At 36.8% G+C, this 17,579-nt stretch overlaps 1 protein-coding gene across 6 annotated transcripts in view; it reads left to right on the top strand.

Annotated features, from left to right (window-relative positions):
• Nucleotides 1-16,490, top strand: part of LOC125658806 (serine/arginine repetitive matrix protein 1-like) — a 36,391-nt gene extending 19,901 nt beyond the window's left edge. For 2 of the 6 annotated variants that reach the window (XM_056146712.1, XM_056146738.1), the window contains 12 exons: nucleotides 3,714-3,905; nucleotides 4,704-4,862; nucleotides 5,142-5,228; nucleotides 7,519-7,633; nucleotides 7,873-7,979; nucleotides 8,335-8,431; nucleotides 8,847-10,930; nucleotides 11,680-11,724; nucleotides 13,030-13,164; nucleotides 13,342-13,443; nucleotides 14,202-14,302; nucleotides 14,529-16,490. In XM_056146712.1, coding sequence (XP_056002687.1) covers nucleotides 3,714-3,905; nucleotides 4,704-4,862; nucleotides 5,142-5,228; nucleotides 7,519-7,633; nucleotides 7,873-7,979; nucleotides 8,335-8,431; nucleotides 8,847-10,930; nucleotides 11,680-11,724; nucleotides 13,030-13,164; nucleotides 13,342-13,443; nucleotides 14,202-14,302; nucleotides 14,529-14,868 — 3,564 coding nt within the window. In that variant the 3' untranslated portion in view covers nucleotides 14,869-16,490. The remainder of the gene's footprint in view (nucleotides 1-3,713; nucleotides 3,906-4,703; nucleotides 4,863-5,141; nucleotides 5,229-7,518; nucleotides 7,634-7,872; nucleotides 7,980-8,334; nucleotides 8,432-8,846; nucleotides 10,931-11,679; nucleotides 11,725-13,029; nucleotides 13,165-13,341; nucleotides 13,444-14,201; nucleotides 14,303-14,528) is intronic. The other 4 variants (XM_056146727.1, XM_056146731.1, XM_056146722.1 and 1 more) reach the window with 4 other exon arrangements.
• The last annotated feature ends 1,089 nt before the right edge of the window (nucleotides 16,491-17,579 follow it).

Below are 17,579 nucleotides of genomic sequence, written 5' to 3'. Positions count from 1 at the left end.
TCTGTATGAATGGTTTGTTTAGCGGGAGGAAATTTACATTTATAGACAGGGTGGAGAGCTCTATAAGGAAGTTGTAAGGGATTGATGTGCAGCACCCCAGTTCTGATTTCAAATTCGTACATTTCTCACTGCCTCATTGTGGGACAACCTTAGAATGACATTGACTGTTCATAGAGGATATAAAAAAAATTCACCAGAGGCATCATATTGCCAAATACTCGGGGTTTTATATTCAAGCGATTCTTCCATGTCCTAGCTATCCACTTTTTCCCCCATTAAATTATTTGTTAAACAGTATTACTCATAGCAAATTTTTCTCTGCATAGTAAACAGATGAATGTTGTAAATCTGCTATACATGTACATTTCACTCCAATTTTCCTATTAGAGCCTTAATTCTATATAAGTAAGTTGATATTGTTAGAAGTGTGCAGTACGTTATTTATGTACATTAAGATTGCATGCTAAACTGACAAAGTCTAACAATATTATAATAGTTGTGTATTAAAGTTACATTACTAGAAAGACGATAAATAGTTAAACTTTTGATCTTATTCCAAAAAGCAATAGAAAAGTTTTTGAAGTGTTAAAAAATGTGTAATTTGAAAGCAATTTTGAAGGTTAATTACACCCCCTTGGATTGTTGTGGAGTTCCTCTAGAGTTCTGACAAGGATTTGTGTATCGGGCTGGATTATACTGAGTCACGCAAAGCCATTATTCACAATTACAATACATAATAACACAAAAAAATGACGGAAAAATTAAATTTCTGACTGTTTAAATATAGAGCATATGAATAAACAGCAGTCAAGCATATAAATATTTTAGTTATGGAATGTGATCAAGACTTTGTTACATTATCATAAACATTATGAATTATTATGAGAGGGTAACCAGTTAGAATTAATCATTTAATCTCTTTCCAGAATAACTTCACACACAGATACTGAAACTGAAAGTATAAACTGTATGAAGTCAGTTGTGTAAATGCAAAAACTTGCATGTAATTTTTTTTTTTTGGGAAAGTTGTGTCGAGAAACTGAAAGTACATCAGAAAAGGTGTACACTCGGCAAGATTTTCGGATGCCATTTCAATACTTATCCCATCTAGCATTGTCTAGTGTTTTCTAAGTATAGATTTTAATCCTTTTTTTTATTTTTTGCTTTGATCAGTTTCTACACCCAGATCATGTGTATAATCTTGGATCTATTAATAATATGGGTGATCATGATGATTGAGGGCCAAATTTAGGCTACAGAGTCGTACATGGACCTATAGCCAATATACAGGTCTTGATTTAGTGAAATACATTGCAAATATTGAAAACATACAAAGGGGGATTTTACATCAATAACCTAATACTTGTGTAATGTGACTTATACAAGTAAACATTTATTGCATAAATACCGGTACTCAATAATTACAATTGTGCAAAATTAATTCCATTAAAAATGTTCACTCCAGGAACCATGGCGCCTGACCGAGGGGGAGGTAAAGAAATGTTTATTCGGTATATACAAACATCCATAAATACCATGGATAACCCATGAAAGCTCGAAAGCTTATTTCCAATGGGGTCCATTTGATGCATTGATATTTGCGCTAGGGGGGTCATTGGTGTGTATGAATGTACTATAAATTTGATTCTTTGAAAACCTTTCCTCTTTTGTTTCTTGTCTAAATGTGATACAAACTGTAGGTTTTCAATATAAACTTCCAAATACATAGGAACTGTATGATGCTCTCCCCACTCTTAGGGTGGTTGCACCATGGCCCCTTGCCTCAGTGTGTCTTAATTTCCCCTGAACTTCAAATCCAGGATCCTCATCTTAGGCTTGCATGTTTTTTTCCACTCCAAATCACCTGCCTTATCTGTTCTTATGGGGTATCATCTTATGTTCACTGGAAGGAGATAAATGATCCGGGAGGGTGGTCATGTTTAATCCTGTTCTTCCCCCTAATCTTACTGTTAGGGGTTTTGTCACCAATCTTCTCTATCAGAGCACTTGTTGTTTGCACTTAATGAGAAATTGGATCCCAGGAGGGTTTACATCCTACTGTCCCCCTCAACAATGAAGTAATTTGATTGTTTGATGTATTGTTCAGATTTGTTATGTGGTAGGGGGATATCTGATTATTGGGGGGCGGGGTCAGGATAGAGGTCTTGTCTTTGAGGATCAATAAGTTTTATCAGATAATTTGAAGAATAAACAAAAATTGCTGACAGTAAATATGTATATATATAAAAAAAAATTTGCAAGGTCATCTGGTAATTAGTTTTGACCATATTTATTCAGAAATATAGTGATCAATCATGTTTTTAAACTATGTATTATAAAAGATTGAGAAACATCAATCTCGCTCTGGTAATTAAATGAATATATCTCCCAACTAGGCTCATTCACAGTGCTTTGGAGCTCAGTATGTAAAATGGTATTTGATGGAAAGAGGTTTTAATGTTCCAGAGGAAATATGGCTCCAGGGAATTGATTATTTGAGAACAGTACATTAATTTCTCAGAAAGAATTGATTTCTTGTTGTATAAGATGTTTTGTTAAAGGTTTGTATGCCTTGGATTAATACTGAAGGGAATCAATGATTATATAGACACAATCAGATACAGTCAAACCTCACTGTCATGAACTCGATGGAACCAAGAAAAAACTTATATGCAAGGATTCAAGATATTGAGGGTAAAATACTGAAAGAATAAGTGGTTGGGACTTCTGGATCACTTCGAAATATCCATGGTACATAAAATACATCACAGAAATGATCACCCACTCACTGATTACTGTTGTGGAAAAGTGTAATTTTATTGCCAGTTAATATATGAGTTTGGACATATTGGAATGAATATGCAAATTCATTGTTGCTATGGATATCTGAAGAATGAAGAACACGCATCTTTTAATTACTGATTTCCTTTCAATTATATAAATGGAAAAATAAGTATCAGCACCATATTTCTTGTAATTCTAAATTTCTTTGCCAAGCTGGTTAGCTTAGTAGTTTAGTGTGTGACCATGAATTTGTTGATTATCAGCTCAAATCTTGTAGGGTTTTTATTTTTCCCCTGATTACTTTCTACCAAAGAAGCATTTTTTTCATTAAATCAAGTAAAATTCATTCAAAATAATTACGGTACACCCATCCTCCACTTTCCATTTATAATAGTTATTTCTGGTGTGTTGTTCCTGCTTAACAATTACGTTCAATTACATTCATATTGCCATACTAAGAGAGCTAGAGGTCGCTCCCCCCAACCCCCAACCCCAAGACATGTTCTGTCTCGTATGATATTGAAGATAGCCCTGGTTTCTCCTCGCCTCAGACATGTTTTATATCGTATGGTATTGATGATAGCCCTGGTTTCTCCTCGCCTCAGACATGTTTTATATCGTATGGTATTGATGATAGCCCTGGTTTCTCCTCGCCTCAGACATGTTTTATATCGTATGGTATTGATGATAGCCCTGGTTTCTCCTCGCCTCAGACATGTTTTATATCGTATGATATTGATGATAGCCCTGGTTTCTCCTCGCCTCAGACATGTTTTATATCGTATGATATTGAAGATAGCCCTGGTTTCTCCTCGCCTCAGACATGTTTTATATCGTATGATATTGATGATAGCCCTGGTTTCTCCTCGCCTCAGACATGTTTTATATCGTATGGTATTGATGATAGCCCTGGTTTCTGTGACTTACAGCTCTGTGCCCAGCACCTGTCCAATGAACAGAGTGTGGGCCAACACTACAAGGCAGTTTGCAAGGCCCTGGTGGCAGAGGCTGAAGAACTCCTCACATTCCTCAACAGAATCTCCTCAGGCAAGAGACAGCTGAAAAAGGTGGTACAAGATGAAGACCAGACAAAACTTGATGAACTACAGAGATCTGATTGGGTAGGTATAGCATTGAAATAAACAACAGATATCTGATTGGGTAGGTATAGCATTGAAATAAACAACAGAGATCTGATTGGGTAGGTATAGCTTTGAAATAAATGACAGAGGTCTGATTGGTTTGGTATAGCATTGAAATAGACAGGATGAACTACAGAGGTCTGATTGTGATAGAGATGAAATGTCTGTTTATGACAAAGAATACATGAAAGATATCTGTAGGCTAAGAATAATTCCCTCTTGTCCATGATATTTGTGTTGATGCCAACTGTGCATAACATTACAATGTACTTAGCTTTCAATCGATTCTGTGGATTACATCCCCAGCATTGTATTATAGTCTCATCATGGTTCTTCCTCTTCTGTCCGCGGATCACAGAGCAGTAATTACCCATTTTAAGCTCTGGGTTACGAGGGAGGGGGGATTATTCAGCAAAGCCTTGATAATAACAATATTGATCTCTACATAAAACAGTGGAATTCATTAACTACAAATATCCTGTAAATTGCTGGACTATTAATTCTGTAATATGGAAGACCTCGATGAAGACTAACGATATGAATAGCATGAAGTCATAAAATTATGGGCAATTGTTAAGACTCCCCATTACATGTATTGGTTGAAATTAAAGAGAGTTTTGCCACACTTTGTTCAATGTCTGTTGAGGACCATTGCTTACTGGTAAAAGTAAACTAATTGGATGGGAAATTTTGTTAAACATTGCAATTTTCTTAATGAATGGTAAACCATTTGAAATTTTCGTAATAAACCAAGATTTGAAATCGTCTCGTTTTCAGGCTCGACTATGGGTACAGATTATGAAGGAACTCCGGCGGGGTGTTCGGTTAAAAGCCGTGGAACATACCACCGTGACACCGACAGAGTATGAGTTAACTCCCTTTGAAATCATTCTGGAGGACATTCGATCTAGACGATACACCCTCAACAAAGTCATGGTATGCCATTCATTGTCTGCCACAAAAATTGTCCATGTTTTCCATAGCATGAACGCATGATACAGATTCGGGGGAAATATTTCTGTATGCCAAATATAAGATACACATGTTATCCCCCTAAATGCACAACAGTGTGTTAACTTGCATTATTTATGTATTCAATTTTGAATGCCCATGCATTTTGTTTTTCTTCTTCCATGTGATGTGTAATGTCCATTAATGTTCAATAACTAACACTTGGTTTGCATTTCTGAGCATGGTGTGGCTGACCATTTTCAGGTGAATGGAGACATACCCACCAAGGTGAAAAAGGATGCCCACGCTGTGATACTAGACTTCATCCGCTCCCGCCCCCCTCTGCATCCTGTAAGTCTCATGAAAAGAACGTATTATTCACACTTTGTCTAAGTGTAGTATCTATTGTAATATTTATCAAAGAAATGATGCTTTACTTTGAAATGCATGAGAATGTTGTGTATAGAATTCTCACAATTTTTTTAAGTGTGTGTATGTATATACTTATGTATGACTTAAGATGGAAATTTTAGATTTTTAATTCTGTTAAATTAACAAAATGGTAAGAGAATGTAAATTTTCATATTCTTCACAGAAAAACATTGAGAAGTACATAGATATCATAAAACTTCAGCATCACATCACAGCTATACAAACATTGTACTTTAAAAGAGTTTCATCACAGTTCTGTAAGAGAGTTTATCATTGGCTTGTAATTAGTTCATGAGAAATCTGCAGTCCTACAGACCGTATGTTACGTTAACATAACACGGTGATAATGTATGGTTGTATAACTCCTCATTACAATAAATCATTTACACACATAATCGCATTAACGGCAGTGTGTTCCTCTGGTATCAATGTGACATAGAGATCCTGAGGACAATATCCTGACAATTAAAGTAGATCAGATGGTTTGACCAGTACTGACCACTGACTACTACAAAACATCTGACTGACCACAAGAATTGACCACCAGTTGTTTTCTTCTTCCAGTAGTGTGATCTTAGTCATCCCGGTGTTTGATGTGGGCTGTAATATATTAGAGAGGAAATTAATTGCTGATTCTAATTTGATTGGATGATTATGTATTGCAAATATCTCAAATTTTGTTGTGTAAGTCAATTGTTTAAAAGAGACTCCCATCCCCAAGTTAGATTATCAGAATATCAACTGAATATATATCTGATATCAAAAGGAACAATATTGTACTGCAACTGCATTGACATCAAAATATTTAATTTCACTAAATCATTGAAAAGTATTAAAGTCATGACCAGTTCTTGTATATACTGGACAGAATCATACAACTAAGGAGCAGGGTATTCCTTGTACATCTGTTTAGTAAAAGACTAGAACATCTGTCTTATCTTAGGAGATCAGACCTTAGACACAGAAACTTCGAGTCTCTACAATGTGTGTAATTGTCAGGGTCAGGGAGGGTGTTTAATAACAGCAGAATCGTCTGTAGAGTTTGGGAATGTCGACTTCTTCACCAGGGCCTGGTTTATTACTAGAGAATCATGGCATGTCCCTTGATCAGGTAAAAGCATGATGCGGGTAGTTACAACAGTGGTAGGATGTGCATGTTTGTGCTGTCATTGGTTGAGTGTTTTCTGCATTGTGCAGTTGCATGAGGAAGTTTGCACAGCTATCTACATGTTTAAAGTCTCCTGCTGAAAGTTTTTGTTAATGGCAAGGTAAATTGTTCATTAATCAAGGTGACATCTTCAGGTAACTTGGAACCATATTCATCCTTGGGCTTGAGTACACGATATTTCAGGGAAGTTTTAAGTGTGATCTGTCATGTATTCACGTGGATAGACACCAGTAAAACAGCGATATTTCACCTTATTAACAAATTTGTCATTGGTGTCAAAGGCAGTATCATGCATTGAATCTTGAAATAGAATTATTGTGTTAAATCTGATTGATGTCTGAATTGTAAAAAGTGCATTGTCAGTGTGGTGTGCAATGCATTCCCTTTTAATGCATCTTTGTCGGCTTTTTTTTTTGTTAATAGTTTCTGTACGTCGACTTTTCGACTTTTTCGCTGTAAGAGATTAATTTGAGTGTGAGAAATGTAGGAAATGTAAAACACAGTGTGGAAATAAACTGTTCCTTTTCATGCCGGTAATTGAGTCGACCCAAGACTTTTCTTACAAAGATCAATTTGTTTACAATGAAATGCTCTGCAGAGCTTCTTCATCAAAAACAGCAGTATATTGGTACAGTTTAATGGTGGCACTTAGGGGTACAGGTGAAAGGGTTGTTGTTGCAGTAGTAGACAGTGGAGTGTGAATTAAACATCTTTAAAAAAAAGAAATTGTGGTATCATTCTAAATGGTGGAGACAGAATTGCTTGTTTCTCAATGGGTCATATATTTATGGCTTGAGAAAATACACCATGGGAATTGTGGTGGAAAAGTGGCTGGTCTATTTAACTTCATCTGTTTGTGATGAATTTGAAGTTTTGGGCATGTATTCTCCATGAAAATAACAAAAGTCAAACCGATCAAAAATGAGTTATTTCTAGGTAAATACTATTGTGTAATGGGTATAGTGTAAACTAAAAGCTCCTAGATATTGTGGAGTTTTATGAGACAATGATGACATTAAGGAATGTTGTGTCTGTCCTCAGGTCAAGAAGAGAGTGCTGAATTCCCCACCCAAGATTGAACTACAGCCCCGTGAACAAATTCTACAGGAGATCAGGTCACAGCCCAAACTGAGGCCAGTCAGGGAGAGGAAGATAGGTAGGGGAGGGCAGAGTAGTATTAATGTGTTTGTGGAGATTAAACTTTTAATGCAGTTAATGAATGAGGTAGTATGATATAGAAATGCATGAAAGAAATTTAAGCCATCTGTAAACATGTTTGAAATTAAATGCTTCTACATATACACATACTTTAGTGCATAAAAAGGGTTGGGGGTGGGGATGGGGGTTACAATAACTGCAGTGTTGAAAGGAAGATAACTCTTGCAATATTTTCAGTGGAAACATCACGAACAAAGTTGAACAACGAAGATGAAGAGGAGAGTCCTCAGCCAATCAGAAAAGTCATCAAGCCAGACTTCACACTCTTCCTGGACAGTTTTGATGTAAGTTAGAGATGTCTGGGGTAAGCCGTGAAGCAGGGACTGGACGTCTCTGTGTAACTTTTATTGTGAGAGGATGCAGGAAATGTTGCAAACAAAGATAAGCAGCATGATGTTGATCTACATTTTCGTCCATTTTATCTGTTCCATTTTGTGTCTTAACCATGAAGCTCATTCTTGACGAAAGTTGCCTATTACTAGAAAGGGTGGGGGTGTCTGACCTTGATTCAGCATTATGTTACCAAGGTTATTATCACCAATTATTGTGTAGAGGTCAGCAGGGTCACGCTGTATTAGTCCCACTAAAACAGCTCCAGTAATGTGTAGTTTTCTGATTTTTTCCCCCTTTGTGTTCCAGGAATCAGAGAATGACAACTCTTCCAGCATGGGGTCCTCACATTCTAGCATCACCTCACCCTCACCAGAGAAGGATAACATCAGATGGCGAAGGGCCGGTAAAATTCACATCAAGTTCATTTCTCTAATCTTTAATGTTACTGTATATGATATTTGTGATGCATAAATTGATTACTTATATGACTTCAGTAGCTGTTGTACAGTGGGTATTTTTCTACCATTTTGCACAAATCCTACACAAAATATCTTGCTGCTTTTCCTGATTGTTACATATGAGTGTTTCACAATATCTGGAGCAATCACATTTCCTGTGATCATGATAGGGTAAAATGCAAAACTGTGATAAATTAATTCATTACCACAAACTAGTTATGAATAGTTTGGAGTGAATATAGAATGAGATAAAATCATTGTAAAATGCATGTAGATGAAAATAACACATGACGAAATTTTCCCAGTATACGATTTATATGTATTAAGTGCTTGATTATGATGAAATGGTCTTTCTTTCAGTTGTGCGGGATGTGGCTACTTCTGAACGCCATGGGACAAACCTGGAGCGTCGTCACACCATCATGGTCTGTGAGTCCCCCCAGGTATTCCCTCCCGCCCCCAGTGGCACCGTCCCGCTGCAATTAGATGCTACGGATAATAAATCGCATGAGTCTCGTGGCAAGCTGAGGCGATCAGCCCCTGTTTCTAAGTCACGTGCATGTGTGAATGATGCTCGACAGAAAAGACTGTCTCTTCCCTTGCATGGTATTCATGAAGAAGAATGTGTTGATGGTAAATCCTTGCATGATCCTGCATGTGGTTTTAATTCTGTTTCTGAGGAAAGTGAAATTTTTGAGGAGTATGTGTTTGATAGATCTAAAGGTTTACGCATGCCTATAACGCGATCACATTATCAGAGTCTGAGTAGATCAGCCACGATTACAGAAGTAGTGAGCAGTTCAAAGACAGTTTCAAACTCAAAAAGTTCATCGGATGTGAAAGAGAAACCTCGCCCCATGGCGAGGTCTAGGAGCAGTTCAGACATGAAACCCTCAGTACTTGTGAGAGCACGTACTATTCCAAGATCTCAGAGTTCTGATGAAGGGCATGTAACAGACAGCAAAGAACAAAGACCTGATACTACGGAGATAGGGGGCGCTTCCTCCAGGCCGAGGCCAAAACCAGCCCCACGAACATCCATCTCAAGGAATAGTCCGGTGTTAACACGGCAGCAAGTAGAATCTGAAACCAAAGAAGTAAGGAGCAATTCTTCTGTGTCTCATGTGATTTCTGACAGTGATAGGAGTAAACATGTCTCCAAAAGACACTCAAGTGCAAGTGAAATAAAAGTCAGAAGGACATCTTCAGAGTCTCTGTCATTAGTGGAGGGAGAGAATTCAGGTCATAGAGTTCGAAGGTCATCTCAACATAGTGATAAATCTCCAAGACAACAAGTGTCAGACGGGCCAGGAGAAGAGGAGACTGTAAGCAAACAACAGCGTGAATCTTCTCCATCGAGCAGACGACACAGAGATTCTTCTTCTCCGAGCAGACGACACAGAGATTCTTCTTCTCCGAGCAGACGACACAGGGATTCTTCTTCTCCGAGCAGACGACACAGAGATTCTTCTTCTCCAAGCAGACAACACAGGGAATCTCATCACAGCGAGGGCTCATCTCGACGACACAGAAGAGAAGGACGGGATGAGAGTGGTCATAGTGAGGTTGTTAAACATGACGAACGGTCGCATCACATTCACCGGCACAGACTGAGTTCTCATGAGGAAGAAAAATCAGAGAAAGAAAGTGAGAAATTCCTCAGGCAATCAAAAGACAGAGTTCCACTCAAACGTTCCACACGTATGAGTGAAGAGGAAAGTGATAGATTTGTAACACTCAACAGGAAATCCAGCTTTGATGATAAACATTGTAGTGACTCAGAGTCTCCAAAGCTTGAACTAAAATCAAGCTCGTCTCCAAAGCTTGAACTAAAATCAAGCTCGTCTCCAAAGCCTGAAGTGAAATCAAGCTCGTCTCCAAAGCTTCAACTAAAATCAAGCTCGTCTCCAAAGCCTGAAGTGAAATCAAGACAGTCTCTTCAGTTAAGTAAGAGTGGTGGGGATGACAGTCCTGTTCAGAAGTTTGTGGCATCACCTAAAAGTGGGGATGGTGACATTTCTGTTCAGAAATCTATGGCATCACCAGTGTTGTCTTCTGCTGAGCCAGTTCAGAGACGTTACAGGCCGCAAGCTGTCAGCAGGTCCCAGAGTCACAAAAACTTTTATCGTCACTCCACCGATTTCAGTGGCAGCTGTGCAATAGTTCCCGAGGTCAGCACGTCTTCTTCACCAGCTGGTCATGGGATAATGCTAGGGAGATATCGCAAAGAAGCAGAGGAATTACTGAAGCCCGTCCACCAGGAAGAGGACATGAACTCGCGGATTCCAGAAAGAACAGAAGATAGCGAGAGTCCGGAACGCTTGCCGTCAAAGTTGTCGGAGTTAAATGTGTCTGAGTTGCTTCATGTAAGTGGCAGCCCTGAGTTCGGGGCTGTGTCTACTAATGGTGTTCCTTCCTCATCTTCTCCAGATTCTGACTCGGCTGTGAGTATCTAATGCTTGCTATTGACATCCACTCTCCTGGAAACACCAACTCATCTCTATAGGTCTAAAAATAGAAGAAAAAAAATCTTTTGGGTATTGTTACTGTATAGGGTGAAGAAATCTTCTCTACATTTTGCATTTTTTTTTTTTTAAGTATTTACAAATATATTATGAAATTGATAATGTAGAGGTAAAAGCACCATGCTGATTGTGAAGTCATCTTTCAGAATGATAAAATGCAAACTTAAACAACCATTTATATTTTGTATTTTATTCCTTATGCAGTAACAATTTGTGGAATTCCTTTAAACTGTAGTCAAAGTAAACTGTTGAACAGAGAGTTTCAAAATAAAAACAGAAAATGATGTGAGTGTTTCTAGGAAGTTTTCCAATCAACAAATTATATTTTAAAAATTGACATGTGATAATATGGTTTCTGTCTGGTAGTATTGGGAATTTCAGATTTATTCATATTATAATGATAAGAGTCCTCTTTTGAAAAAGAGAATAAAAAATTCAAAAGAGAAATATCATCAAAGAAATGTTAATTGTTGATTGGAGTAAAACAATGTCTGGAAAATAAGTTTCAATTTCTTGAAAAATTGTTCTAAACGATGACATGAAGAAGAAATTTTTTACGTTTGATGCATATTAACTGGTCAGTTCTGAGTTATTATTTTCCAGAAGTACTTGTAAATAAAACAGCTGGTTTGTTAAGGGTCAATGAAACGTTTGTATTTTATTTTCAGTTAAAAAATCATCTACATGTTGTCAAATACTTGCAATTCATATTGGTAATTTAATTTTTCCAAATTATATATATATATATATATATATTTTCCAAATATTAGATGTTGTTTTGAATGTTGTTTATTAAACAAATATCTTTGGTATATCATAGATTAAACAAATTTTGTATTCCAAAATAAATGGAGTTTCATGTAGAAAATAAAGGGAATAACAAGCAGTTTCTAACATTAGTTTTAATTCCTCGACTCGTGTAGAGTACAAGGGGTAGCGTTTTATCCTGTTCATTGGCCCTTTACCCATATGTTTAATAGGTTAGAGGCAAACTCTAGGCAGTCTTTCAATCTCTGTAGAATAGGCTTGTTCACAAGTTGTTTTAAAACAAGTAGAATTATAGTTATTCAGTCTGTGCACCCATGTATTAGATTTTTTAAAGTTTGAAAATAAATGCGTAATCTATCAGATATATTTACGATCTAATATTTATGCAATGTAGCATGTTCGTAATATACTGATTAATGCTATTATACCGATACATTTTTTTCTTTCATTTTATGATTTTAATTCTTGTGCATTAGTTTTCTTCAGTAAAATTGTCATATATAGAAATATACAGTAACATTTATCTTTTTAAAAGTTAGTTTTGTATGTAGCAACTTTTTTTCCCCTTTTATCTAATTTTTCAGTTGACATTTCTTATGATATTTTACCATCTAAGTTTTTAGTACAGTACCTTTTAATTTTCATTTTCGTTAATGATCATGGCATGGCTTTGGTGTGCACAACTTTTGGTTAACGTGAACTAAAACGGGTGTGTTTGTGAGTTTGGTAAATATTGTAATTCTGTTGTTCTCAATTAATGACTTTTTAAAATTCTTCATTAACATAAACTTGATCAAAATAACATAAAGTAATTTTACAACACTGTATGCTACTGGCTGAAAACTTTTCAAAGTTTATAAAGCGTTATTTGTTCACATGAATTATGATTAAATGACTTTATGAATGGCCTTTGTTTCCTAATTTTGCAAATGAGTGAGGTTAAATTGTGGTTGTGCTTGTCTGAAACTTGAGTTGCTCTTTAGAATTGAGAGATCCAACCTGGCATCTGCTGATAATACTTTTACTTGGCCTGTAATTTAAAAAATCAGATTGAAATTGATTTGATGCAAGTCTGCTGAAATTTTGTTGGAGCAAGTATACTCAAGTTTTAGATTGTTTTTGAAGGGTTCAAGCAATGGAAAATTCTAACAGCACAAATCATCTGTCATTCAAGAAATGTTCATTTTTTGCATCAAAAATTCAAACTGAAGTTGTGTTTTATGTGATTTCGTCTTTGATCTTTCACATAGAAGTGGACTCATCCCATTGAGTGTCTGTCCTTGACCTTAGAGGAGGTCACTCACATCAGACAGGTGTTAACAAAAGCGGAGTTGGAGACGTTAATTACCAACCATGAAATATACAACCTTGTGTCCAAAGGAAAGGTATGGATAGAAATTTTCTCTCTCATCCTCTCAAACTCTATCTCGCCTACTTATGTTGGTGTGTTCTTTTGATTTTGCACCAATAACAGAAAATCAAACCACATTGATGACTGGAAAAACTCCATTGATTTAATTTGGTCATATTCTGTGACTGGATTATCTCTCTTTGTTTGACAGGTGTGCTTCACGTGCAAGTTGGTAAAGTTCTCCATGTTTGGTCAGTGGGGAACGCGATGCAAGATCTGCAAGCGGAACGTGTGCAACAACTGTCTCAGAAAGGTGAGTGTGTAACACCTGTCTCAGAAAGGTGAGTGTGTAACGAGTGTCTCAGAAAGGTGAGTGTGTAACACCTGTCTCAGAAACGTGAGTGTGTAACAAGTGTCTCAGAAAGGTGAATGTGTAACAAGTGTCTCAGAAAGGTGAGTGTGTAACACCTGTCTCAGAAAGGTGAGTGTGTAACACCTGTCTCAGAAAGGTGAGTGTGTAACAAGTGTCTCAGAAAGGTGAGTGTGTAACAAGTGTCTCAGAAAGGTGAGTGTGTAACACCCATCTCAGAAAGGTGCATGAGTGTGTAACACCTGTCTCAGAAAGGTGAGTGTGTAACAAGTGTCTCAGAAAGGTGAGTGTGTAACAAGTGTCTCAGAAAGGTGAGTGTGTAACACCTGTCTCAGAAAGGTGAGTGTGTAACGAGTGTCTCAGAAAGGTGAGTGTGTAACACCTGTCTCAGAAAGGTGAGTGTGTAACAAGTGTCTCAGAAAGGTGAGTGTGTAACAAGTGTCTCAGAAAGGTGAGTGTGTAACACCCATCTCAGAAAGGTGCATGAGTGTGTAACACCTGTCTCAGAAAGGTGAGTGTGTAACGAGTGTCTCAGAAAGGTGAGTTTTCAATATGTGTGTGTGATAAGGAAGTATATGTCACAGAAATGTAAAATTTAATGAGTTCTGTTTATTCCAAAACCCTGCAAGAGAATGAAGGTTTACTTAACATAAATTTTTATTTAGTAATAAGTTTCTAACAGATTTCTTTATACATTGCAGATGAACATTCCCACAGAACACTTCCAGAAAATTCCGGTACACACTCTTAGTCCGATTCCACTCAGTCAGGAGACCCTGGACATTATTAAAGTGTATGAAAGGTAACACAGCCATTGTACCTCCAAGTGTCCTGAGAAATTAGAAAACAAAGACTGAATTTTTACTCCATGTTTTATTTAATTTTGTTTTAACATTTGATCTTGAGAACTCTATCTCTCAAAGTTTTATCAAGGTCCCTTTGAATTTCGAGTTATTGAAAGTTGCCCATCTCTTTTTTTGCATTGAGTAATAATTTAATATTAATTACAATTATTTTGTTAATTATAGTACTGGATCTGTCCCCCACACTCCTTCCTCAGAACGGAAAACCCAGCAAACTCTAGAGGATGTGTCCCCAAGGCGGAAATCCCTCCAACGATCAAACACAATAGGGGCGGGATCAGCCCCCACCCTACCCAACAAGAACCTGCTGAAGGGTCCCCAGATGAGTGTTTGTTGTGACTGTAAATCCATGATCATGGAAATTATTCGCACCAGTCGAACTTCCATTGCTCTCATTAATAAGGGGCAGGGAGCCATGCCTAGCCCCAGTAAGGAGGAGGAAAAGGGAGAAGGGCTAAATTTGTCGACACTGTCTCTCAACATCAAACAGTTCTTCAACAAGTGAAAGAAAAACTAGGGGTTTTAAGGGCAGTGTGAACTGTCTTCTAGGTCTGTGCAATCCATTATAAAGTTTGTACTATGTACATATTTTTATTTTTCAAAATTTTGATTGTCATGATGGACAAAAATTCAATTTATATCAAAACCAAATACAGATTGTCTTCCTGGGTGTTTTCCTTAATTTGACATCAGTTGTAAATGTTAATTACACCATGAGCATTTGAAAACTTTTGTTTACATTAATATTTTTTAAGTTTTGAAATTGATTTTGTTTACTTTAGTTCCGAAAATATCTCCTGTATCATAATGATTCTTGAGACAGATTGTAATAAAAAAAAAGAAGGTGATTCTGTTCAGTTAGAATGAAGTATGATATTATGTGTACTCTCGATGATATTATAATTGGAGTCTGAACTAATAATAGATTATCGTGATTAACATTTTCAGTTTCTGATGCTTTAGTCATGTTGACATGTGCCATTGGTGTGGTATTTCTTGTCTATTTTTAGCTCTGATCTACCTCTGTCCCCTTTCTTGTTTATCATTGGACAAATTTTGTCCATCATGTATACATTACAGAAAAATAACATGATGCTGCTGTTCAAAGCACGGCATCAACTAATGAAGAAATAATTGAATAACTCATCATGTGGTAATTAGGAGTAACTGTGATGTAATGAGTCGAATCGCAGTTGTTAAACTGAAACTAAAAAATCCAACCTTTTGACAGTAGTAATCACTTGTTGTCTCGCAGATTTCACTGAATTTGTTCATATAGAGATGTGAATGTATTTATTTTTAACTGGAAGGAATGTCTGGAGTGTAGAGAATTTTTATAGAAATGTAAATATTGTTTTTTAACAAGACTATGTGCCAAGGACGTGAATTGGAGCTACTGATGAGCTCTGGTGTTTTGATTTATAGTCAGAGTTGTCTGCATTTAAACTCTTCATTGTTCTGCTGGTTAAGATTGGTTTTTGTTAGTCTCAATATTCTGCTGTAAGCCTGTACACAACCTGAGTAAATACATAGCAATAATAGCAGTCTGAAATGAAATAGTCGTCACAATGAAATGGTGTTGAAACGTTTTACAGTCCCGTAACTTATTTGATCATCTTGGCCTGAAATAGTTTTGTTTTTACTGATTTCAATATCAAAACTTGCAATAAATACACCATTTGTACAATGCTTTCTTCGTCAGTTTAGACTTTGTCTCATTTATATAACACCCAATGTTTATGAAGGAAAGCTTTAAGATTTGATTCCATCCACATTCTCAAGTTTAGCTTTATAGTATATTCGAATTCACCTGTACACGTATATTAGCTTTAATCCTGCAGGCCTGTTAACTTCTCACTGGAGGGATGTTTGAATTAAAGGGGAAAAAATCTTAACATAGTGGATATCATTGACACTCACTGTTACACATTTCCTATTCTTCCATTGGCTTTAGCAATAGAGGGGTCACACGGGATTATGAGATTCCACGTGATCGAGGGGTCACATGGGATCAAAGGTCAGCTCTTAATCATGTTCTGAATACTGTGTAATGAATTTAGCAAAAATTGAACAAATGTATGCATCTTGTTTTAAATCTTTGTATATTAAACTGTTTTAAAACTTTGAGAGTGTGTTTGTCTTTAATTGAAATATTCTGTCAGTAATCCTACTGTCCTCTGTTAAAATCAGCAATTCTAATAACATCCAGATATTGTAAATATTAATAGCCTGGGTTCAATTTTGAAATAGCATGATGCAGCATTGAAACAAGATACATGTAGATCAAAATAGTTGGCACTGCTAGCATTCATTTCAGGGAACATTACGATAATTCATTTTCACAAGCATTGATTACAAGGATTCATTTTCATCAAGCACTATCAGGATTCATTTTTAGAAGTATTGTGAGGATTCATTTTCATCAAGCATTACGATTCATTTTCACAAGTAAATATGATAATTCATTTTCACAATTGTCACGAGGATTCATTTCAACAAGCATCTAATACTTTAGTGTAATATAGTATGTTATCATTGCTATAAATGTAAACAGTGTATGGTGAAAAACGGCAAAATAAGAGACAATATTTTCTTAATGAAGAGAAAATAATTAATGGCTTGATTGCCTGTGACTGGGTAGTTCAATTTGTGGAGTATCTGAATGGGAATTCAGTGGTCCCCAATTTGAACCCCATCTATGGCGTGTGGCAGTTTTACATTTTGCACCTTGACCTGATGTGCAATTCCTACCAGGAGGAACCCGGGTCCCCCAGAGACATTTATGTAGAGGGAATGCAGTTTCACACCTGACCAGGGTCCTGGGTTTGATTGGTGACGACCTGATAATGTCTAGCCTTGGGAGTCTGAAGGTTTCTTATTTAAATTGAAATAAAAATCTGGAAAAAACAAGAGGTACTGTGAGCAATGCTCACTAAGAATACCCCCCGCCTACCCCAATCTCCCAAAGGGTGTTGGTAATAGGTATAAACTACCTCTTTTCTGAGTGTAAAAAACAAATGGCATGACAAACCGAACCATATTGCTACTTCGATGTCCAGTGCGCGTGACTTTTGACCCCAAAATCGATAGGGAACATCTTAATCCCATGGGTAGTCCATATGTATGATATGGTGACTGTAGGTGGAAAGGATAACGCTTTAGAGCCCGGAAACCATATTGCTACTTCGATGTCCAGTGCGCTTGACCTTTGGACCC

The sequence above is a fragment of the Ostrea edulis genome, chromosome 1 (assembly GCF_947568905.1).
Source record: "Ostrea edulis chromosome 1, xbOstEdul1.1, whole genome shotgun sequence".
Classification (NCBI taxonomy): Eukaryota; Metazoa; Mollusca; class Bivalvia; order Ostreida; family Ostreidae; genus Ostrea; species Ostrea edulis.
This window is presented reverse-complemented; position numbering and strand designations above follow the sequence as displayed.